Source organism: Talpa europaea, assembly GCF_964194135.1.
Source record: "Talpa europaea genome assembly, chromosome: 1".
NCBI classification, from domain to species: Eukaryota; Metazoa; Chordata; class Mammalia; order Eulipotyphla; family Talpidae; genus Talpa; species Talpa europaea.
The window spans coordinates 84,184,757-84,209,428 of NC_140073.1; the positions used below are offsets into that span (position 1 = coordinate 84,184,757).

The 24,672-nt window shown below is 33.2% G+C and overlaps 1 protein-coding gene across 1 annotated transcript in view; it reads right to left on the bottom strand.

Moving 5' to 3' along the window:
* Nucleotides 1-24,672, bottom strand: part of LRP1B (LDL receptor related protein 1B) — a gene marked incomplete at its 3' end in the record, with an annotated part of 1,731,654 nt that overhangs the window by 196,835 nt on the left and 1,510,147 nt on the right. The window contains exons 58-60 of the mRNA XM_084254814.1: nt 19,582-19,704; nt 16,789-16,970; nt 5,914-6,113 (exon numbers count right to left, since the gene is read on the bottom strand). Coding sequence (XP_084110940.1) covers nt 5,914-6,113; nt 16,789-16,970; nt 19,582-19,704 — 505 coding nt within the window. The remainder of the gene's footprint in view (nt 1-5,913; nt 6,114-16,788; nt 16,971-19,581; nt 19,705-24,672) is intronic.

The following is a 24,672-nucleotide window of genomic DNA, read 5'->3' on the forward strand; positions in this document are numbered from 1 at the left end:
TTCATTAAATGACAACCAGAAGTTAAGGTAGGTATGCAAGTTGTTGAAATCTTTCTCAGGAGGTATTTGTAACCTATTTTATAGACATTTTATTCATACTTTCTAGAATGTAGAAAATCATTGCCAAAAGATCTTTACTACAGTCAAATTTTAGTAATACTATGACATGAATTCCTAAACAAGATTTTAAAGTTTCCTATATGCAGGGGATGCACTCAGTTTGGAACAGCAAATATAACCTCAATCTGCAATGGTAAAGCCGAATATAAAGTTTTGAGCAACATTATTTTTCTCTTCATTCTCCTAAATCAAAAAGTAAACCAGAAGAGTTAAATTTAATGATATAGGTTTTCTTTTAATTATGGTGGCTTAAGTTTTTTGGGTTTTTTTTGTTCTTTAATTATTTTGCAGTTTATCTATGTCCACTGTTTTAACAAGCTGAAACTATCAGGTACAGATATGCCCTTCATTTTGTGGTTTAAGTGCATATTTATGCAATAACTATTGATATTATAAAGATTAAATAGCAGGAAACAAAACTTTAGACAACTATCTTTTCAAAATTGAGACTGAATGGAAATTGCAAAGAAAGGAGACTTTGCAATTAGCTAGATCTGGATCGGTTAAATTCTGAGTCTCCTGATTACTAGCTGTGTGACTTTGGAAAAATTACCTAACTTTTTAGATATTTTCTGCTACAAAGTGGCTTTAATGATTTACAGTATAGTATTAATTGATGAAATGACTAAAAGGGCATGCACCAGATGAAACAGAGTTCTTTGAACAGAGTAACTTCTAATAAAATATAAGTTCATAAAAGGGTGGTTCCCATTCTTGGAACCACTTAGATCAGGCTAAGTTTCTGTAGAAAGTCAATGAAAAAAATATAGAGTACAATGATGCAATGCTCAATATTACAGATTTTGTTCCTCACTGGTTTGATCAGTCCATGAGGATTCTATCAATTTAGTAACTTTTGAAATAATACTGAAGGGGAAATGAGGATTAGGTTGGCAAGTTGAGATTATCATCAAGACTAAATGAGAAAACATTTTTTCCTTATAGATTTCCAACCCCTCAGGCTTGGCAAATTGGCAAAGATTCTGCAAGTATATATGATGCACCCAATTGAAAGCTTCAACTTTTATTCCTATATTTTCCCTCTGATGTTATATTTTTCCCCAATAACCTTATTTCTATTGATGAGGAAAGTGAGACCCAGGGAAATAATCCATAATTTTAGAGTAAAAGAATTTACTTAGCAGTAAATATTACTCCATCCTGTCCTTTATTTTTGTTACCCAAGCACCTTTAAGAGCCCATTGATTTTTTTTTCTCATCCAAGGAGAACCTATAACTTAAAGATCTGTACTCATGTGAGAATTTATTACTTATGGTACAAAAGTAAAGACTAAAATTCACTGAGGAGGCTTGTGGTTTTGAATTAGCAAGAACTCATTTCCTAAAAATACAGGACTAGAAGAAGGAAATTATTATGAATATATTTAGAACAAATTTGCCATTGTATAAAGGCGTATACAAATTTAAAAACTATTTCCATATGAATAAAATCTTAATATAGCAGCAAAATAAATCAATTAATGTACTTGGCAAGTATATTTACACCTGCAAGCTATATGTTAAGATCCTTAACTTCCATTTCCAGATGCCAAGGCCATAATGAAAAAGCTTATTTTACATAAACCAACTGAGTGGAACAGGATGATCTTGTGACTGCTCAGATAAATGTCACTCATCCTCACCAAGATATCTAGTTCCTGAAAGCCCTTGCTCATTTGCATGCTTTCCCTAGACAATTAACATTCATTTCCCAGAAGCTAACACATACCCATCTCTATATAAACACTAAGTCCCCACTTCTTCCAGGTAGTGGATTTCAGTTTGCGCTCCCGTTGCTTGGGTTAGTGCCATCTTGCTAATGAAATCTTTCTTGGTGTTTAATGTTTGATTTTCTTTGCATTGGGCACATGGACAGATATGACAATAGGTCAAAACTCAAATTGCCAGCACTCTCATTGGACATATTTTATGTCTCAAGAGAAACTAGCAGAGAGACTGACTCATTTGCATTCTTTCTTCTGGGAAATAATGATGTGTTGGAAATGTCTTTAATGGAAAGATAGCAATAGAGGTATTTCATCACACCTTTAGATTTTCTCTTAGGCAGATACCTTTTTAAAATGAATATGCTTTTCATTAAAAGTTTTTCAATATGAATAGCTAATAATTAAACATGCAAGTTTTGTTTCCTTTAAAAATGTCCAAATATAGGTGATATTAATAAGTTATGAGGACTATGAGCTCTTTTCCCCTTAAGTGGTAATAATATATCTTTCACCTAATATTTGCAGCTTGACTACCAATAATTCTGTTTTTTCAAGCTTATATATCTTTCTCATTTATTCTGCTAAATAACATTTTATGTAGTGCTTTACCCTCATTCCAACAGTTATAAACACTTCAAGTATTTTCTCCTAAAATATTTTAACACTTGTTAAATTGGGTGCCCTTTCGGACTCCTTCATTTTCCATGTTGCTGTCAAATCTACTAAAAACATTTCATCCCTAAATACCATCAGTGGCTTCCTATGATCCAACGGATATATTCCAAATTCTTAGTATTCAAAGTCTGCCACAATCTGTTCCCAATTTGCCCTTATTCATCAAGTGTCATCATGTCCTTCTCATAACACTTGCAGATATAGCCAACATGCATAAAACCCACGCTGTTTCAAGACTCTGTTATTCTTTGCAAATGATGTTCCCTGTCTAAAGAATCTGTCCTACACTTGCCTGTATGGAGCATTTATAGTAAATCTCTCAGTCTTCTCAAAGGTCCCATCACTTCAGCAAATGCTTCTCTACTCTTGCTTGTTTTCAAAATATTTGCATATCTCTCTAACCCATTTTTTTTTTAATTTAAAGATTTATTTATTTATCCACACAAGCACTGGTACAGTCAGAGGCGCAGGAGGGTGAGAGAATTCACCAGAGCCAGAGTGGAGAGTAGAGCAGAACAGACAGACTGACAAAGTACACTGCTGAGGGGAGCAGCAGGCGGCGAGAGAGGTCTGCGCGCCACGTGGAACCCTCGCCTGGTGGCCGAGGATCGAAGCAGCGCTGCAGAGGCTGTGGGCAGCTTCGCAACCCAGGGCTCAACCGCTGCACCACCGGGGAGGCCCTCTCTAATCCAATTCTAACTTATGAATATATTGGAACATTAGTTTTTCTCATTAAAAATTGTAAGTGCTTAATGACACTGATTTACTCATCTCTAACTCTAGGATTAAGCACAAAATGTGAGAAAGAAAGACACATCCACAAGTGTTCATTGAATGAAAACAATGAATGAATGGATGAACAAATTTAAAGGGAAGAAATCAGAAACTAAAAAATGAATTAATGAAAATTTGGTTTAAAATAAACTATCTGATTCAGTTATCCAATAGAATAAGTAGTAGTCTAAGGTTATTTTTTATCATATCATTATTGTAATTATTATAGCAAAACCAGTGAATCATATATATATATAATATATATGTATATGTATGTCAATATCCATATACATAATTATATACATAAACATTCATACATCATTAGGGCGAGGTTCATGTGATTTAGATTTCACCTAAATAATCCTTAGCTAGCAAGTGACTATATAGTTTTTTTCAATTTTTCAAGGTGGTGTTTGGTCTTTAAGGAAGACAGGTTGGGGTAAAGGACATAGCAAAGAAAGAGGAATGGAAATTCTCAAGCAAACTGCAAGTGACATGTACTTTGGAGACAATGTGATCTATTGATTATGACACAAAACTCGGAACATTTAGAAATTCTTGGGTTGAACATATAATAAATTAATGTTTCATTTATTTGTAATATAACTTAAATCAAATTATGTTTAGGGGCAAAAGATATTTATAAAGTCCTATGCAGGGTTAACTGCATTATTAAAATTTGGTTTATTAAAAAGGGCCTTAACTCTGAAATTTCTCATAAACCCTTCACATTCTCAAATTACATTGTCATGACTGGCATAGTCCACTCTTTTAATGAACTTGGGCTCTAGTTTTAATAATTGGAATCAATAATAATAATAATACTGTCTGATTCAGAGGGGAAAAAAGAGATCAGTTACCGAACTAACACAAATTATTTACATCAAGGTCTCATTTTCCGCCTCTAAGTCCATAACCAAGAAACCACAGTTGTTACCTATGGGAGAAATGCAGGGGAAATCCTATTCCTCTTCACAAACATGCAATTTAATGGCTCTTTTATCATTGGTTCTAGAGTTAGCATAACTCAGGCTGCCTACAATTAGTAGCTCATTAGTAACTACCAAGTAATTATTGGCCTGCATTCCGATTTTGGCAGATACCTGATAAGACACTTAATGAGAATGGAGAAAATATTATCCCCAAAAAAGAACAGCATCACTTTTATTTTCCTTTTCTCACACCTTTAGTCTCGAATAATTTCCAAAATCAAATTTTAAATTGCTAGTAACATCCTATCTGGTTACCTTTCAAAGTCAAATACTTACTAATTCAGTACCCTTTTTCTCTTCTACATATGTTCTTCTATCCAATGTCACCACTGTGACATGATTTAAAGACATTCAATATACATGCATCAAATTTTGTAATATGTTTTTCAAATCATCTGGTAAAATTTTAAATAATGAGTAGCAGATGGAATCAATTGTTTCTGATGACATTTTAACTATATTTTTTGTTATTCCAATTCAAATGTTTAAATGTAAATAGACAAATATTTGATGCTGCCAGTATTTTTAATATTCACCTTTCTAACCAAAAGTTGTTTTTTACTGTAAGGTGAAATTTTAACATACAGGAATAATTCACAGAAACCTAGTAGATGATAAAAATGGGTAGGTTCATGGTTACATGGGAAAATACTCATTGCTGCCATGAAACTTTCAACTATATCATTCATGAATGTTGCAGAACATTTCATTATTGATTCTTTAGAGGGTATGCAACTGTTGAATGCTAAGTGCGATTCCTATTTTTTAACACTACTTTTGCTGTAATTAAAACCCTAACGTGATCTTTAAATAAGTCTTCACTCAAATTGCATCCTGATGAGTTTCTTTATCTCTGTAATTGGAATGCCAACACCTAAATAAGTGAGCCATCCAACTATACTTGTCAAACCTCAATGTTCTTACCCTTGAAACAAAACATTCAAAAACTTCCTGTCAACATTTGTAGTTCAAAATGATATATTTTATTAACTACAATCCTAAAAGGGACTTAGCTTCATTCATTTTATATTTGTAAATGTTTTAAACTACTTAGAGTTATAGAAATTAGAAAAATAAGTATAGAATATAAATTCATTCATATTCAATTTTTTTTTCCTGAAAGTAACTCTAATGTGAACGGTGTTTTCCCTTTTAATTGTTGACATTGTTGATTAGGCAACAAATTTAAGCAAATATTAGCATAATTGATAATTAAATAATATTACTTCACTGTAAAAAGCTTCACTTTTACTTTGTATTTTAAGAAAACCAAAATACTACCAGATCATAATAGCAGCCTTATGTTTACAAGCAAACATCGTTCCGTTTCAATAATTAGGGTTGACAAATATTTGTCAGCTTACAAAAAAATCACCCATTTACTATAAAAACTATTTAGAAATTGTAAATACAGAAATATCAACAGTGTCAAAATTATTTTTATACATAATTATAGAAGATCTAAATGAATACATTTTTCTTATTTATGAATCTTGTCATAAAGGAGTAAAATAATTTATCTCTAAATTAAGAAAGGTGCTTGATGAGAAAAAGTGTATATACTCTTTTAAATGAATATTTTATTCACTGGTATAATATGGAATCATTTTTGCAATTGAACCAACCTTTGTGTCTGTGAGAACCATCCATGTTGCTAAACTCAATGTGATTTTCATCAGCCCAGTATAATCTATGGTTGACATAATCTATTGTTAGTGCCATAGGTCTAGAAATTTTGGTTTCTATGACAACACTCTGATTGGTTCCATCCATTCCAACACGGCCAATATGAGGGTACTCACAGCAGTCAATCCAATACAAATACCTAGGAAGAAAAATCAAAAGTCAGTTTGTTGGGACACTCAGCATGTAAAAGATTACACAATATTTCACTTACGTATTCAATTATCCCCAAATTAATTCTTGAAATCTCTCTGAATTATAGCTCCTAATAAGTATATTTCAATGCAAACTTTTCTCATGACTTCTTATAAAAAAATATGGTAAGTTTTGAGATATACATATAAACATGTTTTCCTTCAGTATACAAACACATAAAATATATTGTTAAAAATGGTAAAAAAAAAAACAAAAAACTAAGTATGTAAACTAACAGATGAAATGTGCAAAACATATCTCTGATGTTGAAAGAATAAAACTATCAACATACATTTTTCCATCTTTGGTTTGTTACACATGAAAAATCCTAAATGAATTATAGAGTATGTTTATTTGTCTGAATTTGCATTGTTCATTGTAGCTATTGTGACTCTTTAAATATAACTAAAATCATATAAAATTAAGTAAACTGCTTTGTTTTTTTAATCAACTAACAAAATTTAAAGAATATAATAATCATGTGCCTGAAGGCTACCATATCCAACAATGCACATTAAAAGCATTGCCATCATCACAAAAATTTCTAGTGGATATCTCAGATTTAAATTATGTTATTGGAAGTTTAAGTAGGTTATTTTGGACAGTTTAGAAACAACAGTAAAAGGAGAAAGCACTTTGGTACTGAAAATGATTAAACATAAATACTGCAACTCCCAAAATACAAAGAATATAAATGACAGAGATTAAAAAATTCTAAAATTAAACAATTTATTTTTCTCATAGTAGGAAAAGGCATTTTATCCTTTTGAATATATATCCTCATTTATAATAATTCAAGATCTGAATTAAAGAATATTTAATATCCTCACATTCCAACTTTAAAATGGAAAGATACTGACCCAATTAGTTTTCCTAGATTGCATTTTTTTTTTTAAGTATGACTAAAATTCTTGGTAACTAATTCTTCAGATTTTTGTGTAATTAAAATTATATGATGTGAAAATTAGTCTAAATGGTTAATAACTATTACATTTAGATTGTTTCTAAAAGAAAAAAAAAAGTTCCTTATAAATCCTTAATGAAGAGTTTTCTTTTTAAATCCTGACAGATCATTGTGATATTTTAACCACAGACTTGACAAAAAAAAAAAAATAGAAAAAGCATTCTCGAATAAGGACTGAGATAGAAATTGTAAAAAAAATACATTTTTTTGGGCCTTCCTGGTGGCGCAAAGGGTTAAGACACAGTCTGTGAAGCTGTCCGCAGCCTCTGCAGCACAAGTTCGATCCCCGGCCAGGAAGCTACACACATGGAGCAGCAGACCTCTCTCCTGTCTTGCCCGCTGCTCCCCTCAGCAGTGTACTTTGGCTGATCTGCCTGTTCTGTTCCCTGTTCTGTCTCTGGTGAGTCTTCTTAGCCCCCCACACCTCTGGCCTGTACCTCAGCTCTTGTATGCATAAATAAAATAAATCTTAAAAAAATACATATTTTGTGTTGACAATCATTTTTGGATTAGTCTGAAGGCAGGGAAAATTGGTTATAAATTAGAAAGTTCTTTGCTAACTAAAATACTAATTAAGAATGTTGCTTAAAATGAGAACTGTATCTCATTAGGACCAACAAAAAGTGGAATTTTGTGAGTAGGTCTTTAAAGAGAGTTCTGAGACCAAAATTAAAGCAAATTTGAGTCTACAAATACCACAGTCCCCCTTGCATTGAGCAATGCTGGACTTTCTATGTATGCTTTTGTATACCTTAATTCTAGACATATTTTGAATATACTCAAATCAACCAACAATAGCTATCAAATCCATCAGAAACCAATTACGTTTTTTTCTTTAAATCCTGAATTATTTCAATATATTTTTACTTTGAAAATCAAATAGATGCCAGTAAAGTACATCTAGAACACAAAACCCATTTCTTCCTAGTAAATTTTTGGAGGAAAAATTGGCTGTCAATACTAATGACAATGTAGATAAAAATGAATAAAGTAGATCAGGAAGAAGTAAAACTAAAAAGATAATTTTATTGAAATAAATCAAAATTTTTCTTGCCTCACTAACCACTGAATCTTGGAAATATTGACATAGCATTTTTTTCCTCTAATAAATGTGATATGATTTTATCATCTCTCATACATGTTAGATATGATCAAATGTATTTGTGTTCTACATAGCCATGTTATTTTTAAGAATTTAATAGTCAATTAAAACCAAAAAGCAACTTTCACTATCTTCTATAATATTAAAATTACATTCAAATTGATTTAGTTAGAAAGTCTTCATTGCTATTTAGCTATTTATTCTACATGTGCTTTATTTGAAGTTAATATATTTCAAAAGTGAAAAAAATGTTTTACCATTAAATGTTCTCAACAAAAATATTGTAACTAACTGGATGTGAATAATCATGTTTTTAAAGTTATTAACTAAATTATGAATTTCAGATGGTTGACTTCCCTATAACAATTCTAAATTTCTATCTGTATTTTGTACTTTTTGGGGGGCAAATGACATCATCATCTTCAATTAATATATCAAGAAGAAAAGGAAGAGAATATTCCATGGAGTTGAACATTTGTCTTATCATTCTCGCTAAATTTTATAGTTACAGGTCTAAAATTCTCTCCCTGCCATTCAACTCCATTATCCAGCACAAATATACTTCTTTAAATTGTCCCCAATATTGAAATGTGTGAATGTAACTTTAGTTGACTAGTTTCACATTCTCAGATCGTATCATTTGTCTTACTCTTGCCTTTTCAATGACACAGATTATTTTCATTCAGGAATAATACACATTGCCTCTCCTGTTCTCCACAAATTCTTAACTAAATAGTTTTGGTATAGATTTCTTTAAGGTGGGTTACAGGAACAAATACATTTGAATAACTCTTTGCAGAGTAAGCAAAATCAGCATTATCTTTCTTATTGTAGGAATTCTCAGAAGAGGGAATTGTACCACCCCCTGTTTAATCAGAGTTTTGGGTGAGAGCAATCTTTTCCTAGGGCACTTCACAGGAAGCTTTTTGTGATACTGTGCTGTAGCTCTTTCTGGTCTACAAAATTTCTTGTCTTTATTACATGTGTTGATATAATTGACACTACACATAGCATACACATACAGCAGTATAATCTCCATAGGAAGGAGAGGATCCATGTTCCCCATTCCAATTAATTTAGAGTGGAGCTGAGCAGCAAGAGGAAGCTAGAAAGGACTAGTGAGAGTACTTAGAGATTTGGAGGAGACATGTGGAACAGAGAGAAATTTGAAGCAGCCACATGTGCTTCTCAGTCCTGAACTTGTATCAGGAACTTGGAGGACATGGAAGAAAACACTTGAAAGAGACAGAGACATGAATGAGAGACTCATGGAGAGGCTGATGATAACAGCCTTTATCTTGCTCCTTTCCTGCTAGACTTTTCTGTCCCCTTTCTGCTCTTCTTATGCTTTCGCACCAGAAGATGCCTTAAACTTGTAGCAAGCTTTAGGAACTCGGGGGCCCTTCTTTTCACCATTCCTGTTTGGCTGGGCATTTACCCATAGGGAATGGGTAACTTTGAGTGTTTAATTAGAAGATATCATCTTTTCTTCTCTGTTCTCTGTTGCATACTAATTGTGTTGAAGCTCTTTTCTATTGAAAGACAAATGCACTGAGAGTATGTTTTGACTTTATGAGGCAGATCGCAGAAACTATTTAGAGAATGAAGGCTTGGAGGTGCCAGGAGGCCCCTGATTCTGCTCGCCAAAATACATAGAAATCCACAAAGCATTAGTAATATTGGAGGTTCTCAGGTCTCATAATCAGAGAACATCACTAATTAAGTCAGTTGGTGAAACATCTCTGATAAACCACAAAGCTATTCTTAAGAGACTGAAAACCTTATTTTGAAAGAATGATTTCTTGAGGTCATATTATGCAACAGATACCACTTAATACTGGGGGCACAGAGGTAAACCAATATGACTTTTGCCTTCAAATATTGTGCAGTGAATACAATAGAAGTGAATGTAATTAAATGAAAAAAGTGAAGCCTATTATGAAAAGCTACTGAATATTTCACTACGGAGCACAAAAGGCGTGACAATTTTACCTAGGTGGAAGAAGGCATGAACAACATCTTATCTTAATAGTTCTTTGAATATAAATTCTATCTTCATATCTACCTGTAAATTCCTTGATAACAATATTCTTTTATCTCTTTTATGTTCTAGAACAAAGTATAACTTGCACATTTCAATGCTGCAATAGGTGTTGAATATGCTGTTGCCTAAGGCCTTCATTTCACTGATAAACTGAATGCATAAAATATATTCCTTGTCCCACTCTGTTAAGATAATGATAGAGTTGGAACAAGGACCCAGACCCCTACATTTATAGACTAGCATTTATCTTCTCAACAGCACTAGCTAGTCTTATGCAAGCAAATCCTGGTAACAGATTATTTGAGTTCAATTTCAGGTCCACCCATTACTAACAATGTGTTCTGAAACACTTTAATAAGCCTCATTTATATGTTGAAAAAGAATATAGTGGTTTTTCCACACAGGGTCATTGTGAGAAATTAAATGAGGAAACACAAGGAACAAACCAAGAATATAGATAAGCATATAGTAAATTACATACACACATATCTATATACTTGAGTTAGTAATAACCAATAAGTTATTTGTTGCCTCTAAAATGTATATAATTTATTACTTCATTCATGGATTTTACATGCATTATTATATGATTTGTCTGTTTAATTACTCATCAACCAGAAGAATGGTATAAATATATTCTACTGCCTTGAAGAAATATATAGTTAAATTGTTCTCTGGTTAAAAAAAAGTTGAGTTTCATTAAAACAGAATTAATTGTGTCTCTTTCTTCATGAGTTGCTGATTTCTGGGGGGTAAATTTTATTTTCTCTACCGTAGTGAAGCTCAACTACTATACATATTTTTTCAAGATTCTCAAAAAGACTGCAACAGACATACTTACATTTTAACATCTAAATGTAACCTTAAAAATTAAGAACTTTTTTTTTGTAAATAAACCTGAAAAATGAACACATCAGTGAAATTTTCAAAAAGAAATTTCTAAATTTCACCTATATAGCATGCATGTTTATGTAAGGTAACATCTAAAAAAACATCATCCCCAAATAATATCTATTCCATAAGATTTAGAGAAGTGCAAACATATAAAAGAAAGTATACTTGTAACCATAACAACAGGCATCTCTGCTTTCTGAGGATATATTTTATAGTCAAATATAACACATTATATTTCTTTAAAATATAAGTCTGCTCTCAACCTGCCTCTTTTTTTTTAAAATTCAGAGAATACATTTAGAGTGTTCCATCCTTCTGCAAGTATTTCTCATTTAGAATAATAATTTTTTATATTCCTTCTCTCTGTTTTTTGCTTAAATGTATGGTATAGTGTAAACATTTGTGAAGATTTTTTTTTATGTGCCTGCTTAGCTTAATAAAATTTTTCTGTAATTTCCCCACAGAAATTAGAAACTGAGTTTTCATTTCCTGGCATGCTTTTCATTTCCTCACAACATAAGTTCCTTTATGACTCTCCTCTTTGAACAGGCAAGTTTCTTTCATACCTATACATTTGTCTGTGTAGGTTCAGGTACAATGTACCCATAGCTAAAACTCTATGTGCTTCCTCTAGAAGGAATATAGAGGGATCAGAGCAAGAGGGAAGAACACAAGGGACTGTGGTGACAGTTCATGGGGTGTGGTGGTGATAGGAATTTATGGGGATTACAGCTGAGGGGAGCAATCAAATATCATACAAAAATGAGCAATACAAAATAAGAAGAAAATCTAAAAGAAATCTCCTCTACATGGTTTATACATCCACTTGCTCATTTATGATTTTTTTCAAAAGTGAATTTAATGGTCTCAGTGTTAGGCACAATGAATAAACCATGACCCTTATGCTAAAGGAATTAACTTTCTAGGTGGACATACAGACATTTATACAAGTAATAGGTAATGTTATGTGCTCAATATATGGTGGCTACTTAGGTCTATAGGGAATGTTTCATAGAGAAAAAAAAAATTCTAATTATTGCAACTGAACAAAAAAGTAGAAGAGCATTCTAAGAAGAAAGAACAGCACATGACAAGATTTAGATTCATGAAATGTGTCAGTTCCAAGCTTATTTGGATTACCGTTGCTCATATTGGGCAGTAAATGAACATACATAGTGAGTATGTAAAATATATCTAGAATGACTTTCTTGCAGTATTGCTAACAGATGATTAGAAAATGAAAATTAAAATATTCTTTAAAAATAAGGCACGGGCCTCCCTAGTGGCACAGGGGGTTGAGAGCCACACTGTGAAGCTGTCCGCAGCCTCTGCAGTGCAGGTTTGATTCCCGGCTGGCCAGGGAGCTAATCACATGGTGCAGCAGACCTTTTCTGCCTGACCCTCTGCTCCCCTCAGCAGTGTCCTCCATCTGTCTGCCTGTTCTGCTCCCCGCTTGTCTCTGGTGAATTCTCTCACCCTCCTGCACCTCGGACTGTACCCCAGTTCTTGTATAAATAAATCTTTTAAAAAGCAAATAAAAATATAAAAGTAAGGCATGCCTATAATGACAATTTTCACTAAAAAACTATCATTTATGCTAATTAAATTTACATAAAGGGTAATTAATAAATGGAAAAATAAGTACAATTTTTCCCTCTATTCCAGCCCAGCAGTATTGTGAGAGGATTCACAGAGACACAGTGAGGAGCAGAGCAGGCAGACTGACTGAAATATACTGCTAGAGGGAGCAGCAGGTGAGACAAGAGAGGTCTGCTGCGCCTTATTTGGGTCAGCTCACTGGCCCGGGATCTAACTGACGCCGTAGGGGTGATAGTGCTGAGACTTAATACCTAGGCCACCAAGGAGGGACCCCTATTCCTTATTTCAATGCCTCTGGAAGAGCATGTTCATGATCCAAATTCACGGCAACTCTACCGTGATGTAACAAGGGAAATATGGAACCAAAGCTTGAAATCTAGGTTGACTACAGTTCTTATTACCTAATGATCCTGAGAAAGTCACTTAGTAATTTTGAGGCTGAATGCTCTCCTCTGTACTATAAGGATAATAATAAAAAATATCATATTTTTCTCAAACTCTGAGTAAGCTATACATGCATGTAGAGTGATAAAACTCAGAAAATGATAGAGAGGTGGCAGTGATCCATCATTCTTGTCCAGAAAGTTTTCTCTGATCTTAATTATGATAAAAACACTGTTTTCTCTACTTCATGAGTTATTGTATTGTATTTTTTTACTCATTTCCTACCCACTGGACCTAGGTGGCTGCCTTTTATTTTTATACTCAGAACAATGTCACACATATATTAAGTGTAAGGAAATATGAATTATTAAATGAGTAGATGAACTTATTTTCTGTTAACTGGTTATATTCCATATTCACCTTAATGTTATTTTAATGGTCTACTGTTATTTTGCTAATCTGAAGTGATAACTTAAGCATCCAAATGAATAAAATTATGCTTATCACAGTTTTAACAGATTTTGTAGTTTTACTTAATATATAAAATTAATCTCTTGCATAAATGAAAACTTTTAAAAAGTTGAATATAAATTATACTACCAAAAATGTATGTTAGAATATTATGTCCCCAAACTGAACTAGAAAACAGAATGATTAAGATAACTAGATTTTGGGGCCTCCCCTGGTGGCGCAGTGGTTGAGCACTGGGCTGCAAAGCTTCCCTTAGCCTCTGCATTGCTGGTTCGAACCCCAGCCACCGGCAAGAGTCCCACATGGTGCGCAGACCTCTCCAGCCATGTCCCTCTGCCTGTTCTGTTCCCCGCTCTGGCTCTGGTGAATTGTCTCACCCTCCCACGCTTCTGATTGTACCCAGTGCTTGTATAAATAAATAAATAAATAAATAAATAAATAAATAAATAAATAAATAAATAAATAAATAAATCTTAAAAAAAAAAAAAAAAACTGGATTTTAACTGAATTTAAAAGTATCAACCAGGGCCTCCCTGGTGGCACAGGGGTTAAAGACAGTGCTATCAAGCTATTGCCATCCCTGGCAGCATGAGTTCGATCCCTGACTGGCCAGGGAGCTACCCACATGGTGCAGCAGACTTCTCCTGCCTCACCCACTGCTCCCCTTAGCAGTGTATTTCAGTAGATCTGCCTGGTTTGCTTCCCACTCTCTCTGGTGAATCCTGTCACCTACCCCCACCCACTCCCGCACCTCTGGCTTACAGCCCAGTTCTTATATGCATAAATAAATCTTTAAAAAATATATATAAATAAGTATCAAACAGGAAAATTATCTTTCTACTTACATGTTCTTTGCCATTTTTGCTAACCATCATTTTTAAATGATATAGTGATCATTGGTATACTATCATTATTAAAAAAAACTACCTATTATATATTTAATTATTTCATTATATTAGACAATTTAACACTCTATCTTTTGTTAAACAAATTCTTCCCCTATCTTTAACTAAATATCAGGAAAGAAATCATATTTGGCAGGAAACGGGGTTCAGTTGTATTGACATTCAAAACATATACAAATAACAACAGTAATCTGACATAGAACATTTCAATTGCATTTTATGAAATAATCTTATAATTTAAGCTATTTTATAGCATGATTACGCAATATTTTAGACATTTATGGTATTTTCTCCCTGAAATTCATCTCATAAAAGATAAAATCCAAGTCGCCCTTTTGTCTTACCCTGGGGAAAACAGCAGAAAACAGCAGAAAAGGCATCATTAAATTTTAACTGTTAAAGTAGGTATTTTAAACTCATATATAAAATGATCCAATATGTATCAGTTTCTTTGGTCATAACAAAAATATTAATCATATCATCATTAAATATTATCCAAAAATGAAATAAAGGGAATTTTTCATAGCATCTACAATGATTTAGTACCTCACAATTTTAATTGACACATTTGCTAGATGGGTTTATGTTGATGATAACTTAAGGCTGTTTTCAGTTTATAGGGTAATAACAGTAACCTGGGATAAATAAAATTTAAAGAGAGATTCAGTCGTGTTTACTAGGCTAAAATACAGTTTTTCCTTCATAACTAGGACCTTTCATATGACTGTTAAGGATAACATTTATTTCATTTAGAAAACAAGATATTTTGAATAGTAAGACTGAGATGTTCAGCCAGTCATACTGATTTTCAGGAAAGGAAAAAAAATGATTTTGATATTTATGGGTTTAAGGAAAAATTATTTGGACATACTAAACTATTATCTTCTGATAAATTATCAGAGCAATTAAAATATTTACATAGGCATGAATGGATGCAGATGAGAGCCAAACTAAGTGCATAATATTTTTTTTTTCCTTAGACCCATAGCCTTTATTTCTTGAAATAGCTATGGAAACAAACTCTCTTGTGTCTCTCTTTGGTTAAAACAGAGATGACACTCTTTCAAAACTTCTGTTGTTCTGGTAAAGAAAATATTTTAAAAGATAACAAAATGATTATATAATTATATAGGGAAATTACAATGTGCGCGTTAATTTAGAGACAGTATAATGTTTGAAATATGTTTTCTATCACATACTGCTTTTCCCCAAAGTAATGCTTGAAATTAAGCTGTTATACACTATGACATTATTAGATTGCCAATTATAAACATGAGGAACCAGAAAACAGAGAAGCAGTTTATTAACAAAAGGCAAAATTTAATTGTTATATATGGATGAAAAAAGCTGTGACGAATTTCATATATTATGTGAAATTAATTTAGATAGCAGAAAATTTAGAGCACTGCACTTCTCATAGTAATTGCTATAGTAAATGTGTCCTATTTTTAAAAATCAAATTTTCTCTAAATTTGTTCTTTTACAAGTGTGCTGGGTAGTTTGAACTTCTATAGAGATCATATTGGAGTGTATAATCACTCTAAATTACAGTGGAAAAAAAGAGAAGGATATGCCTTTTCTCTCTACCAAAACAACATAATTGAAAGTGAATGATTATGGTCATAATCTATAGAACTTCAGCAAACACACACCACACAACTGTTAACCTTAATGTGTGTTTATCATGCATGTGAAATCTCCACCTGATGGCCTTATACTTTTCAGTGCCTAGTTCTCCATTTTCACAATGAAATGCAAATTAAACACAGTTTCAAATGGAATGTTTTGCAATATTGCCTCTATGCTTTTCCTTTTGAATGTATGGATAATACATCTTGTCATTTATTATTCATGGGTACTACTTAAAGTAGTGCATAAATTACAACATCAAAACCTGTGACTTCTACATTACACTGCAAAATACCATCTAAGAGTTGGCTGTTAGCCTGCCTTTCCTTCAAGAAATAAAGGCTTTAACATCCACAAAATATGTATATTTTATTCATTTTCCACAGTAAATTTTACTTAGAAAAATAGTTGACTTTAGAATGTTAAAAAATACTTGCTGTAAAATCCCATAATCTAATATTTTCTTCCACTTTGATAGTCACATTTTTTTGATTTCTCAATAAGAATTTCTATACATTTACATTTTATATTGGGTTTTCATATTACTAACTTATAGAACAGGATTTACCACAGTATATGTAATCCACAGTCCTAATCTTTAATTTAAGATTTTAAACATGTGTTACAAACCCAGCTTGAGGATCTAAAGACAGGTCCCTGGGAAACTTCAGCCGTTTGCTAACGAGTATAGTAGGGTATAAGCCATTGAGTTTGGATACTTCAATGATCCTTTTTTCTGTGTCAGACCAATAGAGGTTTTTTCCAATCCAATCAACAGCAAGTGCATTGGGGACAGCTGTATTATGAACTACCTAACAAGATAAGAATCAAACAGTTAACATGATAAATGCTTAGAATAAAAACTAACCAACTGATTTTTTTCCAGAGATTAGAATACTATTTAAACATTAGATATGGAATTATATTATACAATATAGAGCCGTTTATACCAATATAATTACTTGTTTCTGAGAATATGCATATGATGTAATCAGTTCCTAGGAATTATTTATGGGTTGAAGAAAAAAACACCAAATTAAAAAACTATTAGATGACTGCACAGTTGTTGAGCACATTTGCATTATACTTTACTTGGCCTCTGAAAACTTGGGACAAATATTCTAATTCACACCCACATGACACGCATACAGAAACACAGAGTTATTGATACTATCTATGGTTAACAGACTTTTTCTCTATTGATCTAGTTTAACAAAAGGAAAACAAAAACAACAAAATAACACTAGTAATATCATCACTAACTACTTTGAACCAAACCAAAGGAGAGTAAGATTGTACTCATACAATTGCTGTGCTCAAATACAATCTATATCATCACCAAATATACATCAAATATAGGATTTTTGTGTACAAATATAAAGCATATAACAAAGGATTCTTGATCTTTACATCAACTATTTGAGTTTCCAGTGCTGGGAGAAATAAATGAAAGAAGCAATAGAACCTATGTATTCAATAGCAATAGAATCATAGATTCCAATAGTTACAAAGTTAGATAATAGAAACACTGACATTTTGTAGTTATCCTTTCCTTTATACCATCAACTATAAAGACATAAAAAAAGTGACATGAACTTTCAGCAATAAGTGATATATATTGTATTGAATGCATGAAGGATGTTACAAGACAGCCTTTCTTTTTCTATCAAATTTCCCTTTTTTGAACTGGTTTACATCATTGTTTGTATTCTAGGGGTATAGGATCTCCCCTATCCTCCCTCCTTTGCTTCCTCCCTACTTTTTCTTGCTACCTCCCCTGTAGCCTCAATTCTATAGTCAGCTTTCTAGGATTTGTTATTTGGCTTTATCTCACTCCCTTTGTTTGGTATCTCAATATTCTACATACAAGTGATACCATCTGATATTTCTGTTGTCCTCTGATTACTTTGGCTTAGTATAATCCTTTCCAGTTCCATCCCTGTTGATGCAAATGGAAAGAGTATTTTTGTATTTTTTTTTTAAATAACTGATTACTATTCCATTGTGTATATATAGCCCATCTTCCTGATCCACTATTTGGGCACTAGGATGTATACAAAGTTTAGTTGTTGTACATAGTGCTTCAATGAACAACGGAGCACACATTTCCCTTAGAATTTGCATTACTTTATTTTTAGGGTAGAGATATGTAATTTGGAAAATTTGCAAAGTTGACAATTCAAATGAAATCAGTGAATTTTAAATACCAAGAAAAAGGATTAATCTTGTGACCCCTATAATGTGATTTAAAATAGTAATGGGATAGTGGTGGCAAGGGAATAGTGAATTAATATAATTTAAAAATATTAAATTATGGGGAGGGGAATGGAAGAGAGTAAAATGTGTAGGGGGCCCAATGGACTGTGGTGGAGAACTCTGGGTGTCTTGGTGTGGTGTACTGACATACATCTGAAGGATTGTTATGTCATAACAGTAAATCAAATGCAATGTTGTAAGGCAATATCACATTAATATATATGTGTATTTATATATTCAATACATTTACACACATACATATAAAGGCAAGCAAAAGTTTTAAATATCTTGTAGTAAAATATATGATCAAGTTTGAGAATGTAAATTTTAGTTATTAAATTGTCAAATAATAAAATTAAAGTCTTCCCCTTAGTTCTGTGTGACATAATTATAATTAATTGTATAAATAAATCATCACTAAAAATAACTATTATGATTCACCTGAACCAAATCTTCTGTTTTGGCATTGAATATATAAATTTAAAAATTTCAAAATTGTTTCCTCCTACCAGAAATTTCTGTATAATAATAGAGATGGCTACCAAAAAACATTAAAGTATTATTGGGTTCTTTCTACATGAATTCAAACTTCTTCATAATGCATTCTACTGTATATATATAATGCTAATAATTTAACTAAAATCCAGAGAATATAGGAATGGTGTCAAATAACTCATATCTTGATTGACAAATGCATGTAATGACATAATCTTATCAGAATTCATGATTTTATACAACTGTGTTCAGTTATTTCCACATACAATAGGTTAAATTTAATAATGCTACAACTTCAGTCTGCAATCTAATAATCAATTTTCAATTATATAGTCTCAGAATCAATTTTTTATTTTATATAACTCAACACAATTTACCTCAGGTTCTAATCATTCAAACTGAAAGCATGCATCATATTTTCTATCACTGTGAATAAAGTTCTAAATTTTATTTACTGAAGTTGATTTCTGTCTTACTATAATTGTGTTCTAATGAAATATAAGAAAAAGTCTTTATATTTCATATTTAAAGAATGTCTTACCTCATGCTCTACAACTGTGAAATTCAAACCAACCTAAAACATTCTATAAATGATCGTCAAATAACATTTTCTATTTACTACATTAATACTAATAAAATATTCATAATCCCATCATTTCCATATCTAGTTACCTTAATATCACTTCCATTTAAACACATTCTATTTATGCGGCTGCCATTGGGTCGACTAGAATCAATCCAATAGATGAATTCATCTCTGTAATCAAAGTCTATAGCAATAACATTGTTTAATCCCTAAAAAATAAAAAAATATTGTTAACAGAAATTATTTAAATGAGTTATGATTTCAGAAGAATTAGTATCTCCATTTGAACCTAAAGTTATAATTATAATAAATAGTATTTGTGACCAATTCTTTTTATAATTTTTTTTAAAAGAGTTTTATTTATTTATTTATACAAGCACTGGGTACAGCCAGAAGCGCCGGAGCATGAGAATTCACCAGAGCCAGAGCGGGAAACAGAACAGGCAGACTGACAAAATACACTGCTGAGGGGAGCAGTGGGTGCGACAGAAGAGGTCTGTGTGTCATGTGGGACCCTCCCCAGAGGCTGGGGATCGAACCGGCCCTGAAGAAGCTACAGGCAGCTTTGCAGCCCAGGGCTCAACAGCTGTGCCACCAGGGGAGGCCCACCATTTTTTTTAAAAGCACTATACTTTTTTTACATTTTCTCTATACCATACCCTTAAAATGTTGCCTAATTTATTTGAAAATATTTTCCAAGTAAGCCATAAAATTTTTGGAACGTTTAAAGACAGTAGTTTAAATATATGGTCAGTAAGCTGAAGGGGGGAAATGCTTTTAAGGAGATTAGGTGAGAGACACTTTAGGTTAATATTAATACAAATTTAATGCTATTACAATCTGTGTTGTATAGGATTAAGTAAAAATCATATGTCTAAATTAAAAAGGTAGAACATTCCCTTATCATATTAGTCCTGGAATAGCCATATGATAATAGCCAGGAAAGACTTAGAAATTTTGCTTTCCCCAAAACCTTTTGTCTCAACAACATAATTGAGCTTTCTTTTTTCATGCACAAAGTGGCCTCTAAGGCCATACAGTGTCATATTAGAGTTGAGAAGTTATAATCTTAGGAGAATACTTGACCAAAGAGGAACTGAGAAGTCAACATCTTTTTTATCCCACATGCTGACAATATGAGGAAATGCCTCCCTGTAGACTCATGCTTATGAATTTTTTAGCAGATAACAAAACTGAATTCAGCTGATGGTTTTCTGGATGCTACAGCTCTATGGTTTAGCCATTCCACTGTTTGATTTGTTACAAGGATTATATATCAGGATTTGAGAATCTTAGTTGAATGGTTCAAATGACTGCTTAGGGGCTACTTTAATTCTGACCTATTGTTAGGGCACAAAATTTACTACTTCAATGGACTAATAAAACTAAAATTGGATTTTCAGTTGTTAACTTATTTTAATACTTGAATAGTATATTAGTATATAAATATTCCTGGTTTAAAATAATTGACACTATATACACTTTTATCTTTATATCTTATGTTTATTTACTTATATCACGATTCACCTCAAATTGTATTAAAGTGGTGATTATTTTAAGGGTTATATCTGTGAGTAGTTGTAATCCTGTAATTAAGGATTAACATTTTCTAGGAGATAGCTTTTTTTTGTTTTTTTTTTGTTTTTTGGTTTTTTTGGTTTTGTTTGTGAGAGGGAAAGAAAATAAAGAAAACCTAGGTCTCAGTTTAGTTTCCACTATTGTTAAAGTTCAGAATTTGAAGTAATGTAAACACTAGCTTAGATTTATAAATCTCTTTATAAGTCTCAGGTCAAAGCTAAATTATTACTGTTCAGATTTTATTTTTTTCCCAGGAGTTCAAGACTACACATGCCCATCAGAAAAGGTTCTACCTAACACTATTATTTTTTTCCCTTTCTCAGCTGGCTTAAATCCTACAGTGATGGTGTTAAGATCATAAGTACAAATCATATACTTTGATTTAGCATGAGTAATCTCAATCTTCAGCTCCATTTTAATAAGTTAACTTGAAATAGCTTTATCACATAGAATTGCAGGTCCTTCACAAGAAAATCAACATGTCTCAGGACAAACTCCTCACCACACCCAGATGAAAAAATGCAGTGCACTTCTTACTGATATTGTAATCAAGAATGATGAACATAAACATTAAAAAAATGTAACTACTCTTCAGTTAAAAATTCAAAAGGGCCTCCCTGGTGGCACAGGTGGTTGAGCTCCGCTCTGTGAAGTTGTCCACAGCCTTTGCAGCGGGGGTTCGATCCTGGCCAGCTGATGAGAATCTCACATGGCCAGCAGACCTCTCCTGTCTCGTCCACTGCTCCCCTCAGCAATGTATTTCGTCAGTCTGCCTGTTCTGTTCCCAGATCTGACTCTGGTGAATCTTCTCACCCTCCCGTACATCTGGCCTGTACCCCGGTTCTAATATAAATAAATAAACCTTAAAAATAAATAAATGAAAATTCAAAAGATTCCCTAAGTATCCATTTATAAGCAAAAAATTGGGGGGACTCATAACAAAATGCACTTAACCATAAATATATGGAAAGTTTTCTATGCAAAGTAAATCAAGATTTTAATAATATAAATTGAATACACGCCAAGTTCTATAGAAGGTTTAATAAATTCATTTCAATATCCTTTCATTCATTTTGCAGTATCTTTCCTGTTCAGATTCTTTTTTTTTTTTCTTCCCTGCAAGAGGATTAAGGTAAATGGGTCAGGGTTCTGTGATGGCCTTGCAATTCAGATGGATAAAGTAAAGCTTTGTAAGGAAAAGAGAGAGAGAAACTTGTCTTTAATGTTAGCAAGGATTTACCTGCAATCACCAGTCATGGAAGAATTATCCTATTCCGTTCTTTACAATAATCAATTTAGATAATGAAAATTCAATTCTAAGCTTAGCAAGTCAACTATAATAAATTAAAGCTGTAAAAGCAGAGGCACTGAAGGTCTCAAGTCTAACACATCTATCTCATCAAGTTGGTCATTTTTCTATAGCTTTACTCCTTAATCCCCACGACAACAGGGCATTGCTCTCTTTGAAGAATCATATGCAATGAACATTAAAACAGCAAGGACATGGTCAAAATACTATCTAAAAACCTGAGTCATCCCAGTGGTTTCAGAGCTGAAAATTGGTTTCATCAAAATCCCATTTGCTTCTTTCATTTTTGTAGCTGAAGATTTGCACCCTTTGGTTCAAGATGATTAATTTAGGAAATTGTGTTTTGTTTTCTCTCCACAATTTTACTGGAATAAAAGGCACTGTTAGAATTGAATTGGATAACATATTGGAAAGCTACTTGATTAATTTTCATTTCTAAAATTCATGTTATTAAATTACATTTTCTAACTGTGGTGTATGAATGTAGGTTATTGCTGGCCTAGCTACAACCATGCTTTAGAATACATAGGTCAAAAAAGAATTCTCTCAGTTGCTATAATTTTATGCAATAAAACCTCATGAGGTCGTTACTGACTACAAAAATGAGAATATAATTCAAGATGTTAGGGAAAGAAAAAGGGTTCTCACATATTACCCAGAAGACCACAACTGCTTTTCTGCAATCCCATGGTCCAGCTGGGGCTATGACTTTGTTTCAAGGACCAGCTAAGGTGTAGCTGGACTGGGAGGTCTGGGAAAACCCTAGTTTCCCTGACTGAATTTGAAAAGCAGGAGGGAGAAGTGGTTTCAATTTGTCCAGAATCAAGAGGAGTGATGAGAATGATGTATGTATAATTAAGCAGGACCCCTCCTCACAGAGAAAGAAAAGAAAAAAAAATTCTTAAAACTCTGCTGCTTGGCGCGCAGACCTCTCCTGCCGCCCGCTGCTCAGCAGTGTACTTCGGTCCTTCTGCCTGCTCTGCTCCCCGCTCTGGCTCTGGTGAATTCTCTCACCCTCCCCTGCGCTTCTGACTGTACCCAGTGCATGTATAAACAAAACAAACAAACAAACAAATAAATAAATAAACATGCCTCTCTAAAAAAAAAAAAAAAACTCTGCTACTGCTTGGGCCTCCCCGGTGGCGCAGCGGTTGAGCGCTGGGTTGCGAAGCTGCCCGTGGCCTCTGTGGCACCGGTTCGATCCCCGGCTGCTCCTGGGCCACCGGAGGAGGGTCCCACATGGCGCGCAGACCTCTCCTGCAGCCTGCTGCTCCCCTCAGCAGTGTACTTCGGTCCTTCTGCCTGCTCTGCTCCCCGCTCTGCCTCTGGTGAATTCTCTCACCCTCCCGCGTTTCTGACTATACCCAGTGCATGTATAAACAAAACAAACAAACAAACAAACAAATAAAAACATGCCTCTAATAAAAAAAAAATTAAAAAAAAAAAAAACTCTGCTGCTTTACTGCTCAGTGCAGCTCTCCCATTTTCCTTAGACTGCCATTGCCTCTTGCAGTATCTATCCTCTCGTTTCCTAATAGTTTATTGCTGGTTTCATTTGTGTGTTTTGTGAAATTCTTTCAAGAGACACCAACAACCCTGCTGTGTCATAGTCCTAAACAAAGATATTAGAGTAAGTCACTCCTACTAATTACCTACCTATGGAATTTACAGATAATTGAGACAAGTGTGTTGTCTATTCATTTATTTTGACTGAGAGAAAATATGCAGCAATATTACTTCCATTTTCTACTCCTTATGTAGACAAAATATCTTTTAAAAATGGCTGGCATTGCTCTGCAAACCTTGAAAATTTCTGTAGTCCAGAAAATTGTGGTTGGAGATGTTTTCTGACAGAAATTACATAATTCAAGCAGCTCACAAGTAAAACTGAGCGTAAGGATGACTAGCTTTTTAGGTCTCTCTTTCCTTACTGAGTAGGTGCAAATGTTCATCCACAGACACAAGTTTTCAGAATCCTCACAGACTTTATCTTCCTCACATTCTCTTCAATTCTGTAAATACTGCACTAAGAAAACTACTTGAAATGAATTCCCACTTAGGGCCCAGTGATTGGCAACAATTTAAAATGATACCGGGGTGGGGTGAAAAAACTATTTGAAAGTGTGCATTAAAGTGGCTTGGTAAGATGAAATAGACTTAAATGACGCATAGAGGGAAAAAACAAAAGTCACTGTGCTCCATTAAAAACAATTCCTGATAACATATTAGCCATGGAAGACAACAAAAGGGAAAACAGCAGGAATGTCCTGAGCCACAGGGTTGGAAAATG